Source organism: Trametes versicolor, assembly GCF_000271585.1.
Source record: "Trametes versicolor FP-101664 SS1 unplaced genomic scaffold TRAVEscaffold_12, whole genome shotgun sequence".
NCBI lineage: Eukaryota > Fungi > Basidiomycota > Agaricomycetes > Polyporales > Polyporaceae > Trametes > Trametes versicolor.
The window spans coordinates 1,151,734-1,165,394 of NW_007360332.1; the positions used below are offsets into that span (position 1 = coordinate 1,151,734).

The 13,661-nt window shown below is 56.8% G+C and overlaps 3 protein-coding genes across 3 annotated transcripts; 2 read left to right on the forward strand and 1 right to left on the reverse strand.

Annotated features, from left to right (window-relative positions):
- Window positions 1-3,644: 3,644 nt before the first annotated feature.
- Window positions 3,645-5,000, forward strand: TRAVEDRAFT_133561 (uncharacterized protein; the record flags this gene model as incomplete). Its single annotated transcript, XM_008045630.1, has 4 exons — window positions 3,645-4,034; window positions 4,103-4,455; window positions 4,512-4,539; window positions 4,599-5,000. The coding sequence occupies 4 exons, from the start codon at window positions 3,645-3,647 to the stop codon at window positions 4,998-5,000; spliced, it is 1,173 nt and encodes a 390-aa protein (XP_008043821.1).
- Window positions 5,001-6,065: 1,065 nt separating this feature from the next.
- Window positions 6,066-8,427, forward strand: TRAVEDRAFT_52640 (uncharacterized protein; the record flags this gene model as incomplete). The annotated part of the gene is made up of 21 exons (XM_008045311.1): window positions 6,066-6,190; window positions 6,251-6,329; window positions 6,404-6,417; window positions 6,474-6,515; window positions 6,572-6,628; window positions 6,690-6,699; window positions 6,768-6,785; window positions 6,849-6,874; window positions 6,941-6,966; window positions 7,028-7,062; window positions 7,123-7,147; window positions 7,220-7,231; window positions 7,293-7,324; window positions 7,387-7,410; window positions 7,463-7,563; window positions 7,626-7,675; window positions 7,730-7,830; window positions 7,901-7,961; window positions 8,023-8,047; window positions 8,122-8,278; window positions 8,335-8,427. The coding sequence occupies 21 exons, from the start codon at window positions 6,066-6,068 to the stop codon at window positions 8,425-8,427; spliced, it is 1,113 nt and encodes a 370-aa protein (XP_008043502.1).
- A 182-nt stretch (window positions 8,428-8,609) lies between these two features.
- On the reverse strand, window positions 8,610-13,440 carry TRAVEDRAFT_155039 (acetyl-CoA synthetase-like protein). Its single transcript, XM_008045631.1, has 19 exons — window positions 13,239-13,440; window positions 13,008-13,163; window positions 12,603-12,954; window positions 12,209-12,544; window positions 12,084-12,152; window positions 11,937-12,028; window positions 11,747-11,878; window positions 11,633-11,686; window positions 11,496-11,578; window positions 11,409-11,443; window positions 11,249-11,346; window positions 11,032-11,190; window positions 10,801-10,970; window positions 10,685-10,742; window positions 10,369-10,628; window positions 9,756-10,306; window positions 9,553-9,696; window positions 9,245-9,501; window positions 8,610-9,188 (listed from the first exon to the last, which is right to left on the reverse strand). The coding sequence occupies exons 3-19, from the start codon at window positions 12,901-12,903 to the stop codon at window positions 8,757-8,759; spliced, it is 3,231 nt and encodes a 1,076-aa protein (XP_008043822.1). The 5' UTR covers window positions 12,904-12,954; window positions 13,008-13,163; window positions 13,239-13,440; the 3' UTR covers window positions 8,610-8,756.
- Between the last annotated feature and the right edge of the window lie 221 nt (window positions 13,441-13,661).

A 13,661-nucleotide genomic window follows, 5' to 3' on the forward strand; every position in this document is an offset into this window, starting at 1 on the left:
GGTTGAAACTCTGTCGCGGGCTGGTGCAGCATGACGATGCAGCGCGCTGTATATACTGACGTACGGAGCAGGTTTGAGGGCTCCTTATCAACATGCTATGAACACCGTCTCGGCGCATATTGTGAAAGAACCTAAGTTCTCCTTTGATCATGGGACGGTTCGTGCACCGACGTATCAATCAAAAAGTGGTGTTCTGCGTCACAGCCTACCCGAAGAAAACGGCATGGACACATTGGGCCCGTGTTGAGTATGGGGCAATGCTCTGCAGTGTCGCAGATGAAGTTTGATATTGTGCTTCTACTGGGCCAGCCGCACTAGGTCAGTCTGCGACACCTGAGGCATCCGTTGAGTAAGAAAGTCATGAAGCCCTTTGGGGGGCAAAGCGACAGATGCTCATCACTAACCTTGTAGTAGCTGCAGGATCCGATCCGAGTAAGCTCGACAGTAAGAACGCTTGGTGATGGTCCGTGGCTACTTGGCAGGCGGCGTAGATTTTGACCGCACCTGATATATCCAGTGACAAAGATAGGAATGTGTGCGAGATTTATGACTCCTTAGGAAGAAAATCATTTGGAAACTGCAGGCAAGCTGAAGGGGCCGAACGCGCAAGACAGCCTTTGTGTGAGCATGAATGTGGGGAACGGGGAGGGCCGACCGTGGGAACGCTGGGTTTCAATTTGAGACGCCCGTCCCGAACTGTCTCTTGCCGAGGACCTGAGGTTGACTCAAGACATAGCTACATATATCCATCTGCTCGACAATCCGCCACTATACTACTCTCCTATGATTCGATATCATCGTGCACATGCTAGGGGGATGATATGGCCAAATGGCTATGCACAGCGGTCATCTCGCGCTAAGGGCGGACACTGGCACTGCAACACGGCTGGCCTCTCTAGAGTCTAGATTATCAGGTTATGTCTCGGCAGCATCAATCACGACGGAGATTGGGATGCGCTATGCGGAGATTTCACCTTGTCTTCCTGACCGCTCGTGGCGCGAGTGAGGATGTGGCCCACAATTGTCATCGGCTATCGTGGTGAGCCCTACTCGCACCGCATGCATGCATACTCAACAGTCACCGCTGCCACATCACCATGGAGAGCTTCCGGTGACAAAAAGGACGGACAAATGAAGTAAGCCGGTGGTGGGCGAGTCTGAATGTATCAGGGTCTTCCGAGTCGGACAGGGGTCCGGGGATGCGTTGATCACCGACGAGCGCGCATCGCAAACCCCGCGCACGCCGAATCGTACTATCACCGCGGCGACGAACAGCACGTTCAGAACTCTAGTACTAGATAGGTGCCTGGTACACGCTGCGGTGCACCAATCGGAACGGGGGGCTCAATCATTCAACAGGGACTAAGTAGTGGCCTGCATCGTGGCGATGTCTCGTACGATACCCCTTCCTCAAAACCCGTCTGGAAAGGCGATTTCCCCCCCGCGGTTCTCAGCTACGAGTGCTGGCCACGTCGCGATACTTATAGGCTCTAACAGCGATGCAAGACACCATGGGCCCCACTGGCAGCCAACCGCCGCTGCCGCTCCCGGCAGTCATCCTCCTCACGGAGACAGCACTCGCGTGTGTCATAGCTATCCGGCCGCCGACCATCGTCCGGATCGTTACATCTGTTCTCCTCCTGTCTACGTGCGCGCACGCGGCCGTATCGTACACCTCGGGCAAGCTGGATGACGACTACGCGCTGGGAAGCACCGTCCTGGGGACGCTCATACTCAACATCCTGCTCTTGACCTGGCTGATCCCGGACCCGCTGCGCGATATTCGGTACCTCAAAGATACTGCGCCTCTCACCGAAAAATCGTTCCTCACGCGGGTGTGGTACGCCGCTTGTATACACCACAACTGGCGCCTCATCGGCACGAATGCCCAGGTCTGCCTTTGTCGCCACTTGTACTGCCGCGCACGGTTCACTGACGTGCCCTGACAGGTCGCGAACGTGCCTCCGCCATTCCGAGGGACGAGGGCGCAATATCTGCTCCTACGGCTCCGCCAAATATGCGTGAGCCTGGTGACACTCGACGTTGTCGAGCTCTTCGTCCACTCTCACTTTCATCTATACATGCCTGGGGTAAACGATGCGCACTTCCCCCCAGGAATCGCAGGACACCTGCAGCGCTCGGGCTGTATGGCTGCTTGGCTCGTCATGACCTACATGATCCTGAAACTATCGTACTCTGTGATGTCGTTCATCGCAGTGGTGTCGTTCCTGTGGACGCCCGCGGACTGGCCAGACCTCTTCGGCTCGTGGTCCGACGCTTACACTGTCCGCCGTCTTTGGGGGTGAGTCACATTCACCCCTCTATTACCCTGCACACAGTTTTTGACCATTTTTTGCAGGCGCGTCTGGCACCAGGTTCTACGCCGCGTAAGTCCCCCACGCGCGCCCTGCAGCCTAAATTATCCTCATACGTCCCTCCACAGCACTTCTCGCGCTGGGGCACGCTTGCGGTGCGCACTCTCGGCGTCCCGCGCGGCACCTTCCTCTCCTCGCAGATCCAAGTGCACGCCGCTTTCCTCGCGTCCGCGCTCCTGCACTGCCTCGGGGACGTCGCGCTCGCGCACGACGTGCGGTACTTTGGGCGCATCTCCTGTGCATTCTTCCTCATAAATGGAGTTGCGATCACTTTCGAGGACAGCGTGATCGCGCTCGCGCGCAGGGCGCGCGTGCGGGCGCCGCGCGTGCTGGGGTACGTGTGGGTGTGCGCGTGGTTTACGTGGGCGGGGCGGTTGTACCAGGAGCCGATGTATGCGGCGGGGATGGGGCGGGTGCCGACGCTGCCGTATTCGCCCATGAGGGAGATTGTGCTGCCATTCCTGTGAGTAGTTCAGCGATCTTCGTCTGTGTCTCTGCTCACGCTGCTTCTCGGACAGACGGAGTGCGACTGGTCTGTGATATCGCGCTTGGGCTTGTAGGTGGTTGGCGGTAGAGGACACATCCGCTCGACGGCCTTTTGTGACGCCGTGTAGTGTGCGCGGCTCCTTGGGCGGTGTAGGTTTCGACCTGAGGTATGCTCGGATACTCATGTCATTTTCGGCCAGCTTTCGGAGGACTGAGGGAAATGGAGGTCCTTGAGGGACCATAAGAGTTGCCTGAGAGAGTATGACAGTGGGCACTGGGAGGCCTACCGTGGGAACGCCGAGTCTCAATTTATCAGCTATATAGCGCCCGTCCCGGGCGTTCGAGCTTGGCGTCCTTCCGGCGGACCATCCTCGAAACAGACTCAAGATGTGGTAAGTATTATGAGATCCTACCTAACAGTCACCGTGATGACGATGCTCCAGCGTGCTTCCAGTGTGTTTGAAGTGAGGTGAGTCGGGGTGTAGCAGAGTCCGAGGCAGGGAACACAATAATTGATCAACGGTGTCCCGAACTTCGCCGTCGTGATTCCAACTAATTAATAGTAATATCGCCGCAACGACATCGTGTTCTAGCGTGCTCTGTATGTACTACGAGTAGCATGCCTTGTGCACACATTGACAGACCGATCGAAACGTGAGTTCAAACAGGGACTAGCGCCTCCAGTCGCGGTGAAATCTCGTCCACCGTTTCTTCTTCAAAACTCATCACGGTGGGGGTTCGCCCCCCTTCCCCTCACACTTCTAGGTTCCAACAGCGCTAGCGATGCAAGACGCTACGGGTTCCAGCCAACCAGCCCTGCCGCTCCCGGCGTTCATCCTCTTCACGGAGGCCGCGCTGGCATGCATCATGGCTACCCTGCCGCTAACCCCAGTCCGGATCGCCGCGTCTGTTCTCCTTCTCTGTGCATGCGCATACGGGGCCGTGTCGTACACCCTGGGCAAGCCAGACGACGACTACTCGCTGGGCAGCAGCCTCTTCGGGACCCTCATACTCAACACTATACTCTTCACCTGGCTGATCCCGGACCCGCTGCGCGACATTCGGTACCTCAAGGAAGGTTCTGCGCCGCTCACCGAAAAACCACTCCTCACGCGGATCTGGTATGCGGTTTGTATACACCACAACTGGCGCCTCATCGGCACGAACGCTCAGGTTTGCTCTTTCCGCTGGCACTTCGATATGGCCACGTGCATTTCACTGACGAGCCCCAACTCGGACAGGTTGCGAATGTGCCCCCGCCGTTCAGAGGAACCAGGGCGCGGTACCTGCTGCTGCGGCTCCGTCAGATATGCGTGTGCCTGGTAATGCTCGACCTCATCGAGTCCTTCGTCCACTCTCACCCCCATCTGTACACCCCTGGGGTGAGCGACGCGCATTTCCCTCCGGGGGCCGCAGGATATCTGATGCGCTCGGGCTGCATGGCGGTCTGGCTCATGAACACATACACGACTATCAAGCTATCGTACTCTGGGCTGTCCTTCGTGGTTGTAGCGTTATTCCTGTGGGCACCCGCAGACTGGCCAGACCTCTTCGGTAATTGGTCCGACGCATACACCGTCCGTCGTCTTTGGGGGTAGGTCATTTTATGCCGTTCTGCTCATACACAGAGTCTCTGACCATCTTCTTCAGGCGCGTCTGGCACCAGGTCCTCCGCCGCGTACGTCTGCCATGCGCGTCTCGTCATAGCATGGAATATCCTCACCCGTCCCTCCATAGCACTTCTCGCACTGGGGCAAGGCCGCGGTGCGCACGCTCCACATCCCGCGCGGCACCTTCCTCTCCTCGCAGATCCAGGTACACGCGGCCTTCCTCGCGTCCGCGCTCCTGCACTGCCTGGGCGACGTCACGCTCGGCCACTCCGTGCGGTACTTCGGGCGCGTCTCCCTCGCGTTCTTCCTCGTGAACGCCGCCGGGATCACGTTCGAGGATGGGGTGATCGCGCTCGCGCGCAGGGCGGGCGTGCCACGGGCGCCGCGCGTGCTGGGGTACGTGTGGGTGTGCGCGTGGTTCACGTGGGCGGCGCGGTTCTACCAGGAGCCGATATATGCGGCGGGCTTAGGGCAGGCGCGGACGTTGCCGTGGTCGCCGACGATGGAGGTCGTGGTGCCGTTCGTGTGAGTGATATAGCTATGTTTGTCTGCACGTTTGCTGATGCTGCTGCTTGGATAGTCGGAATACTCTTTCCATATGACATTCATTGAATAACGCGAAAGCAATGTACTGTTGCACAACGCTCACATTCTTTACTGCTATCGGCTTTATTCCGCATACGCTATCGCTTTGTCTAGCTGTGCGACAGTGAGCTGGACGCAGTGACAACGTTCAACTACTGCTGACGCCCCTTGTGCCTAGCAGGAAGTGTGTACAGCATGGGATGCCAAGCTGTCGCGGCGATGATAGTCGTTTGAATCACGTCGTGCACGAAGCGCACGCGTGCGACCAATCGGTGTCAAGTCGGATGCTTCCGCTGATCAACGTGCAGTGCCGTCGATGTATAGCGCAGTTGCTCTTCTTCATCCACGGCGGGTGTGGGGTGGACGGCGCACTGGCAGTGCAGGGTTTGGCAAGGTACTATCCACCTCCCCTTCGAGCTGATCACCATCTCTAGCCTAGGGTAGACGACAAAAACCAAGACAAATTACTGACGGGAATATGTACGCCAGAATAGGTACGACATCTCCAGCTAACAGTGGCCAACAACCATGTTCAATCTCAAGTTCCAGCGGGGTCTCTCTCGAGTGATCCGCCAATTTAAACCCAGATATCCCACGGCATCTCTTCTGCAAGTCTTGCGATGCCCAAGGAACATTGCTGATCTGTACGTCCTCTCCGGGTCTCCCACTCTCTCAGGGTCGCCCACTCTCTCAAAATACACATAAACTCCGCCTGGGAGCTCGAGTCTGCATCGGGTGCCGGCCAACATGCGGCGGCGCAAACTGGATCCACGCCAACTTCTCTACGCGGGCTCTACGCGGCTAGGATTCACAGAACCGCTCTCTGTTTGATCAACCTGCCAGTGCAAAGTATGTTCATTCACATCGCCAAGATGGCGACCGTAGTTTTAGAGGAAAGGGCGTCGCAGGGCTGAGCGAGCACTAAGCCGCTGAACCTTCTTTCTGCGACGATAAATACGGCGCAGCGCGGGGACATATCATATCCGAGACATCCTGCCAGTCATTCCCCATGGACTTCAACGCCAGCTCTACCAACACCGGTCCCCCGACGCAGGGCATCCCTATACCCATACAGCTCCCGTCGCTCGATGGCTCGTTTGGCGCACTCTTCATTGGCATGTGCTTCTGTATACTGTGCGTGCTCTCTTCCCTCCCGCCATTTCCAGCTGACATCATTGCTCTGTAAAATTTCAGGCTGTATGGGTTGACTCTACATCAAACCTATCGCTACTTTCGACTTTACCCGCAGGACCGAAAGTGGTTGAAGTATATGGTATGTCTTACGACTTGCGAAAGTCTTCCGCGCCATTGCGAGTTACTCCAAACTGAATGCATCGTCGCCGACAGGTCTCCTGTATTTTGTGAGCCTCAAAGATCGATTCAATGCGCGACGACAATTCTCCTGACTATCAGCAAGGATTGCGGAGACGTTGCACACGGTCCTGACCATCCACATATGGTACGGGGCTCTGTCGAATGTTTGAGAGTAATGTTTAGAATCTCACTCTTCGACAGCTACTATCATCTCGTCACCAACTACTTCAACCCGAGCTCCCTCGCGGACGTCACATGGTAGGCCCATCCCTATAGCGATGTCTGGCCCCGTAGTGCGAAGACTGACCGGTACATGCAGGTCATTGATTGTGAGTGCGGTTCTTGACAAAACCGGAATCCACATATGGCAGTGACTGAGCCCCATGGATGTCGTCAGCTCTTGGCCCCAGTCTCGGTGAGTGCGCACTACACGTCCAATATCAATGTGTACGTATTCATGTCTCGCCCCAACTACTAGTTGATTACCATATCCTTTTGTCAAGGGTGAGTTGTTCAATACATACTTCGACGTTTCTAATGTCTCCAATCTAACATTCCTGGCGCATATAGCTTCTATATTCGCCGCATATACATGGGTGCGAACTCGAACAATCTTTGTTTACCCTGGACTACATCGCTGATTGAGAATCATTTCAGTCAGCACTCGGTATCGGGTGGTGGCCCTATTCGCGGTACGCAGCCACTTCAAAGTAGGCGTCATTTCGTATCTTGTTTACAGAAGAGCCTCTCAGGTCGTTCTACTCGTCACCGAGTTTGGTGAGTCGTCATCCAATCTCGCGCGCGATAAAGAATGGCGAATGACGCCCGACCATCACTGTGCTTTACCAGGCTTCATAATTTGTGAGTGGCGGCTGCTGTCGTCTCCATACTGAGAGGAATTCCGCACTAAAATACGCCCTAGACCTAACAGCGTTGGAAGGCATAGATCCTAGTGTAAGTAATAGACGGGTCCTATCGCGATATATGTCACCGATACTCACGAGCACTGGCATCAGCTCAAAACAGTAGGAAAGCTCAGGGTGACTTACTTACGCCTGCGATTTTTCGATCATATCCTGACGACGACCACAGTGGATCGTATCCGCTATATACGGAATCGCATTTTCCCTCGACTCGATGGTCACCGGGGTGCTCATCACTGTGCTGCTGAAGAGCCGGACGGGCTCCAAACCGTACGTGACTATTGCCCACGCATTTGGCTGCGTGCATTGCAGAACTTGGCGTTGACGACCAGCAGCACTGAATCCATGGTCCAGACCCTCATCGTATACACGATCAACTCCGGTGAGCTCCCTGCTCCATTTGTGCTATGCCCAGTGTCTAAAACAGCGCTACCAGGTTTGGTTACAAGGTCTCCCCTAGTTCCACGCGAACGATCTGCTCGCAAGGCTGATCTTTTTGTCGTCCCCAGCATCGGCGGCACGTTGACCTTCATCTTCGTGAGTCTTTTGAACCAGCGAGGGCCCTGCGCCGTTGAGTCACTCATCGGTCACTCATCCGGCCATGCAGGCGCTAGTCCTTTCCGCAGACAGTATGGTATACATCGCCATGGGCGTCGCGGCCACGAAGTGTGCGTGCCCATTTCCCCCAGGACAGGCGCGGTTCACCTGACGCATATACCCTCTCACCAGTGTACGCCAACTCGGTCCTCGCAGTGTGAGTACTCCCCCTTCCTTTCTTCGGTGACGACTACTGGCCGCGCACTGTTTGCTGATCACGCCTACCGCCAGGCTGAACACCCGACGCTCCCTATCTGAGCACACGATGGACGGCTTCACAACAGACACCACCGCCCGCGATTCGGGCGCCGGCGATATGCTGCGGCGGCCCACCGTGAGCATGAGCACCGTCGCGTTCGCGTCCGCCGCCGAGCACAGCACCCACCCGGTCAGTATTCGTGCGGACTCGGGGACGCGCTGTCGAGTCTGAATATGCTTTTCTAGGTCACCATATCTCTACCGCCGCCGCTGGGGAATGGAGACGATGGGCGCACCACTACTATGGGGGAGGTGATGGAGCTTGAAGAGAAGGTCTAGTTTCCCTGTTATTGGCGCGATCGCCGGACGCGCATATATGCGGTTGAAAGATTACAGAAGTTCCAGAAATGCCCGTTTATTTATGACTAGCCGAGGCATGCTCTCGATAGTGAAGTGACACAAACCTGACGTGCCTGCTCGGTCAAGCCATTCCCGATAAGTTGCCAAGCACGTCATGCATGGTCATTCCTACCAGAACGTGTTTGGCGACAGTTCAGACAAATGTACATGCTAGTCAAGGGCGTAAGCACATTGCAGAAAGTTAGACGAGATAGACTATAAGGAGTACATGCGGGAGACCCTTCCCAAGCAGCTCCTAATCATACAGCTCACAAAAACCCAGCACTCTTCCAAGCCGCAAGCCAGCCCTTCGCGCGCTCCGCATCCAGCTGAGGCAGATTAGCCAGCGCCCCGGACACAGCGGCCGACTTCTCCGTGGACAGGTACACGAGCCCAAGGGGCTCGCGATCCAGAGACGCGTGCTGATTGACCGCCTGGAAGAAGGGCAAGAGGCGGAGGGCGGGGTTCGCCCTCATGAGCTCGACCTCCGCTGCGTCACCCTCGCTGACGCTCGCCTGCAGCGCGGACAGCCATTCGTCGTAGGGCACGAGGGGGACGTTCCCGAACTCCTTCGCGATCGCGGAGATAAGGGTGTGCCAGGATACCGGCTTCGGGTGGACGAGGTGCAGGAAGGGATGGGGCGAGTGGCGCATCTCCGTGAACGCCTTAGCGGCCTCGTAGCCCGGGATCCAGGAGACGCTCTGTAACGACCGGGTCAGTCATGGCTATGCAGTACTATAGGCTGGGGAGCACGCACCCCCTCGATATCCGGCAGGCAGCGCTGGAACTGGGCGGACTTGACGAGGGAGGGGAACCACTCCTTCTCGTTCCAGTAGCCCACGCGGTTTCCCGTCACCTGCCCGAGGCGCATCGCCACAGTATGCACGCCTCTCTCCTTCGCGACGTTCTGCAGGACATGCTCGGTCACCCACTTCCCTTCGGGATATCCCGAGCCAAACGCAGAGGTCGGATCTTCCAAAGATGCTTCGGGCGCGGGCGAGGGGCCCTCATAGCCTGTTCCCAAGTTAGCTCACCCGGCCGAGTGTCACATAAGCGAACACGTACGAGTGAAGACACTTATTGAGCCAACGAACACGATCGTTGGCGCCTTCGTGAAGGGCGAGCTGATGGCAAGATCGACCAGGTTTCGCGCGCCCTGGATGTCGGGCTCGAACGAAGCAACAGACAGGTTAAAGTTGACCTTCCAAGCTGAGTACAACGCTCAGGTCAGCATCCAACTCTCTTCCGACACATCGCATGCCACTCACCGTTGTGCATGATGTGCGTGATCGACTGCCGCACTTCGTCGAGCAGTTTCGGATCAACGCCGAACCCGGGCTCGTGCAGGACCGCTTCGATCAGCTTGAACTTCGGCGACGAGAGCAGCGCTTCGTCCAGCCCTCTCGCGCGGAACTGCGCGTGTTGCCGCTCGAGCGCGTTTGAGCCCGCGCGGTTGAACGCGTACACCCGCTCAACGCTCTCGTCGCGCAGCAGATGCTCGAGCGCGTCGCACCCGAACCCGCCAGTCGTCCCGGTGATCAGTACGACGTCCTTGGCGGACGCTGACCTGTCGACGAGGGACGCCGGGCGCGAGGGGAAGTTCGCAGAGTACTTCTCGACGTACTTCCAGAGGTCCTGTGGTGTGCGCGACGATGTGCCGGCAGCATCGGCGTCGTGGAGAACGCGGTAGACGACATCGGTAAGGCCGGCTACGGTGGGCGCCTGGAAGACGAGGTTCGCCGGGAGACGCGCAGCGGCTTTGACGTCTGTGTCGCGCACCGCGCGAATCAGGGTGTTGCGGATGTAGGTCGCTTGCAGACTATAAGCGGAGAATGTCTCAGCAGCGATCCGCGAAACCAGAAGGAAGTTATAGGAGCGTACCTGTCACCGCCGTTCCGGAAGATGTCGTCGTCGTCCGCGATGGTGCGGCGTAGTGTTTGCTCTACGACGGCGCGGACGAAAGATAGGGTGCTGGCCTGATCCCAGACGGACGGTGCTGGCAGATCGCTCTGAGAACTGTCCTCGATTTGTCTGTACAACTCCTCGATCTCCTCTTCATATTGTTTGAGGATGACTGCACGGCGCGGCGCCCCCTTGGCGTTGAGTTGGAAGGGTTTGAAGGGAGAGGTCACGATGATCATCTGTCGCGAATACGTTCAGAATGTTAACCTTCCATGTGAAAAGAGATAACACCGACCTCCTTGAATATCCTCGAATGCTGGGGAGCCGTTGCGTTCGCGCGCTCGACGGTGGGCCTTGATGGCCAGTCTCAGTTACGCATGTTCAACTCCGGCAGAAGTCATGAAGACATACCAGATCTTGTTTCTGAACGCTTCAACCTCCTTCACGTTCGCCGCGTCAACTTGGAACTCCTCCGCGGGCTCGATGAGGATACCGTTCTGGAACCTGCCCCGCCCGAACATAGCGGACGACTTGACGTGCGGATCCTCGTTGATGGTGCTCTCTATAGGCAACGGGTTCGTCTGTGCGCGAGTAACCGAGTGAGTACCGCAGGTACGAGAAAGTACGCGATAGTACACCGACCTTCTCGCCATTGGAGAGCATGATCTGCTCATCTGCACGTCCATATACACGCCAGAGGTTCGGCTTTGTCGGGTGCGGCTCAACGAGGTCGTTCGTCGCATAAGCATGCCGTCCGTTGATCTTCGTGTTGACCGCGGGGAGAGGATTCTCCGGGTCCGACTGGAGGCAATAAAGCTTAGATATCGAAGTCGCAGCGTGACGGGTCCAGAAGACTTACGTAGACTATCACTTCGTACTTGTTGTCACCATGTGGGCGGAACTCAATCTCAAGCGACGGAGTAGGGAGGAAATATGCCCAGTCCGAGCCCCGACTCGCTGAAAGGTTATCGTGCTCAGCCATCTGATGACTATACTGCGCTGCAGGGACGGTAACTCACATCTGGAGAAGAGGTTGACGTTCCCGACTTCCGTCCTGGCGCCGTTGTCAGTTCCGAGGAGTTTAGATAGCAGGGTGCTATACTCACAAGCCGTATGCGGAGCATAGGTTCACACCTTCAGCGGCCAGCGCATCACCCTTCTCTTGGTTGAGCGGCGCGCCACCGAATATCTATCACGGATCTGTCAGTTACGGTATCTTGTCTAGAGGCACCCTATAACTTACTACTCCGCGCATGTGCTTCAAGACCTCAACCTTGGCGGGATCGCGCCCCCATTCCTGTGAAGTGAAAAAACATCTTAATACATCGTCTGTGTTCTAGTGCTGGATAATGCTTACCTCAATGAAAGCCGGGACGGTGAAGGCAAAGTCCACTCTGCTCGCAACGAGCCCCCGCCACACAATGTCGGGTGTGGGGAACACCGGAGGTGTCGCCGGCTTGAAGGCGGCGACAACGTAGCCACAGATAGGCTGCACGATAAGATGCCGTGAGTACGCCGTCTCTGGGCTTGTTTGATCTCGCACGTACCGCGGACGGAATCATAATTGCACCCATTGCATGGAACATGGGCGTGGCATGGCAGCCCCAGATCGTACCAGTCACGCTGCCGCCGCCTCTCTCTATAGCTCTCTGATCAGTACGGGCTCACAGCGCATAAGATGATACGATGCGTACGGGCTTCGTGACCAACAAATAGGAAACGTTTATGCGTCCAGGGGATCGTCTTCGGGAAGCTGGTAGAGCCTGCATGTCCTGTCATGAGCCATCCCTTCAGTGGTACGCGTGGACAGACATCATACCTGAAGAGTGCAGGATGGCCGCCACTGCATTGACATCGTGCATCTTCGGGAGCTCCACTTCTGTCTCAAAAGCAGGGTTTCCTGCTTGTGAGCCCGTCGGGAAGAGGTCCTCAAAGACGGGCATGTCGCGCAGAGTGACGTGGCCCTCCGGCAGACGGCTGAGGGCGTCCTGGGCGAGGTCGCGCATGGTAGCATCCTGCGAAACGAACATCTGCAACGTGCCGGTGCGCTGCAGCATATCCGCGACGCCAGCGGCCCCATTACGCGGAGAAACGAGGAACGCGGTGCAGCCGGCTCTGAACACGCCGATAACCGTGCAGAAGTACGTGATGGTATCTGCATACAGTAACGTAGTGAGTAGAGGTTGATGAACGACGAGACTGCTCGGACGTACCAGCCCTTGCGAAGATCGCAACCGTCGGCAACTTCGCCGCCCCGCGCTCGGCGGTAGAGGCTACAGGGCCAAGCCCAGAGAGGACGTACCGCGCTACGCGGTCAATAGCACGGTTTGCGCTAGAGTAGGTGATGTACTCCGACTTCTCGCCGTCATGGTAGGAGAAAAGAGGGTAGTCGGGGTTCTCCTTCGCGTGCCAGTCGTAGAGCTCGGGGATAGTAGCACCCTTCTCGATGGCGTTGGAGGGGGAATGAAATTCCATTGAGAGGTGCGAAGGGATATCGGCAAGTTGGAGAGGCATTTAGGTTTGGTGGGGATAGGCGCGGTGAGGATGATAGCGCGGAGAAAGAGACTGCGGATGTAGAAGTGAGTACGGAGAGTGGTGGGAGATAGCAGTGGACCTACCCCAGTTTATATACGGCAACTGGCGCCTCTGACTGACATTGCACAACTACCTCATGAACGGTAGCTGCGCCGTCTCTCTGGGAGAGAATACATGTTCTTTGCAAGTAGACGCAAACCCGATGATGCATAACAGACATCGAACGGACGGTCGGTCACCTGATAGAAGGACATTTGCAAATTCGCAACGGCATCTAAGTGGTCGCGGATGCAATCATCGGAGGAACGGCGTACGGGTGTTCAACACTGGCGTGGCGACTATGTTCGCAAAAGCCGGGTTCATCGTAGTGTCCCTTCGTGGGACCGGGTAGGAACGCTCTCGACCTGGGTACCCGCCCGGTCAAACACATCGCAATGACCCTCGCCGCCTAGGAGGGATGTCCGACGTGAGGTCTTCGGATCGTCTCGGATCCGACCAGCACCAGTCGTCCATTGGTAGTCCGGGGATCAAGGAAACATCGTGGCGCAGCTCACGTAAACAGCTTTGAATTCTTCATGCATCTTCGCCATTACTGTACGTCGTGTGTCCGCGACCCGGTAGCCTAACAACCGGAGGGTGAGATCGGTGGAAGTACTGAACATACGTACACATCTAGAGGTGGCCACGACTCATGTGTTGCGTCATATGACACCTGGCATGCAGGCTGGTAGTGCTAG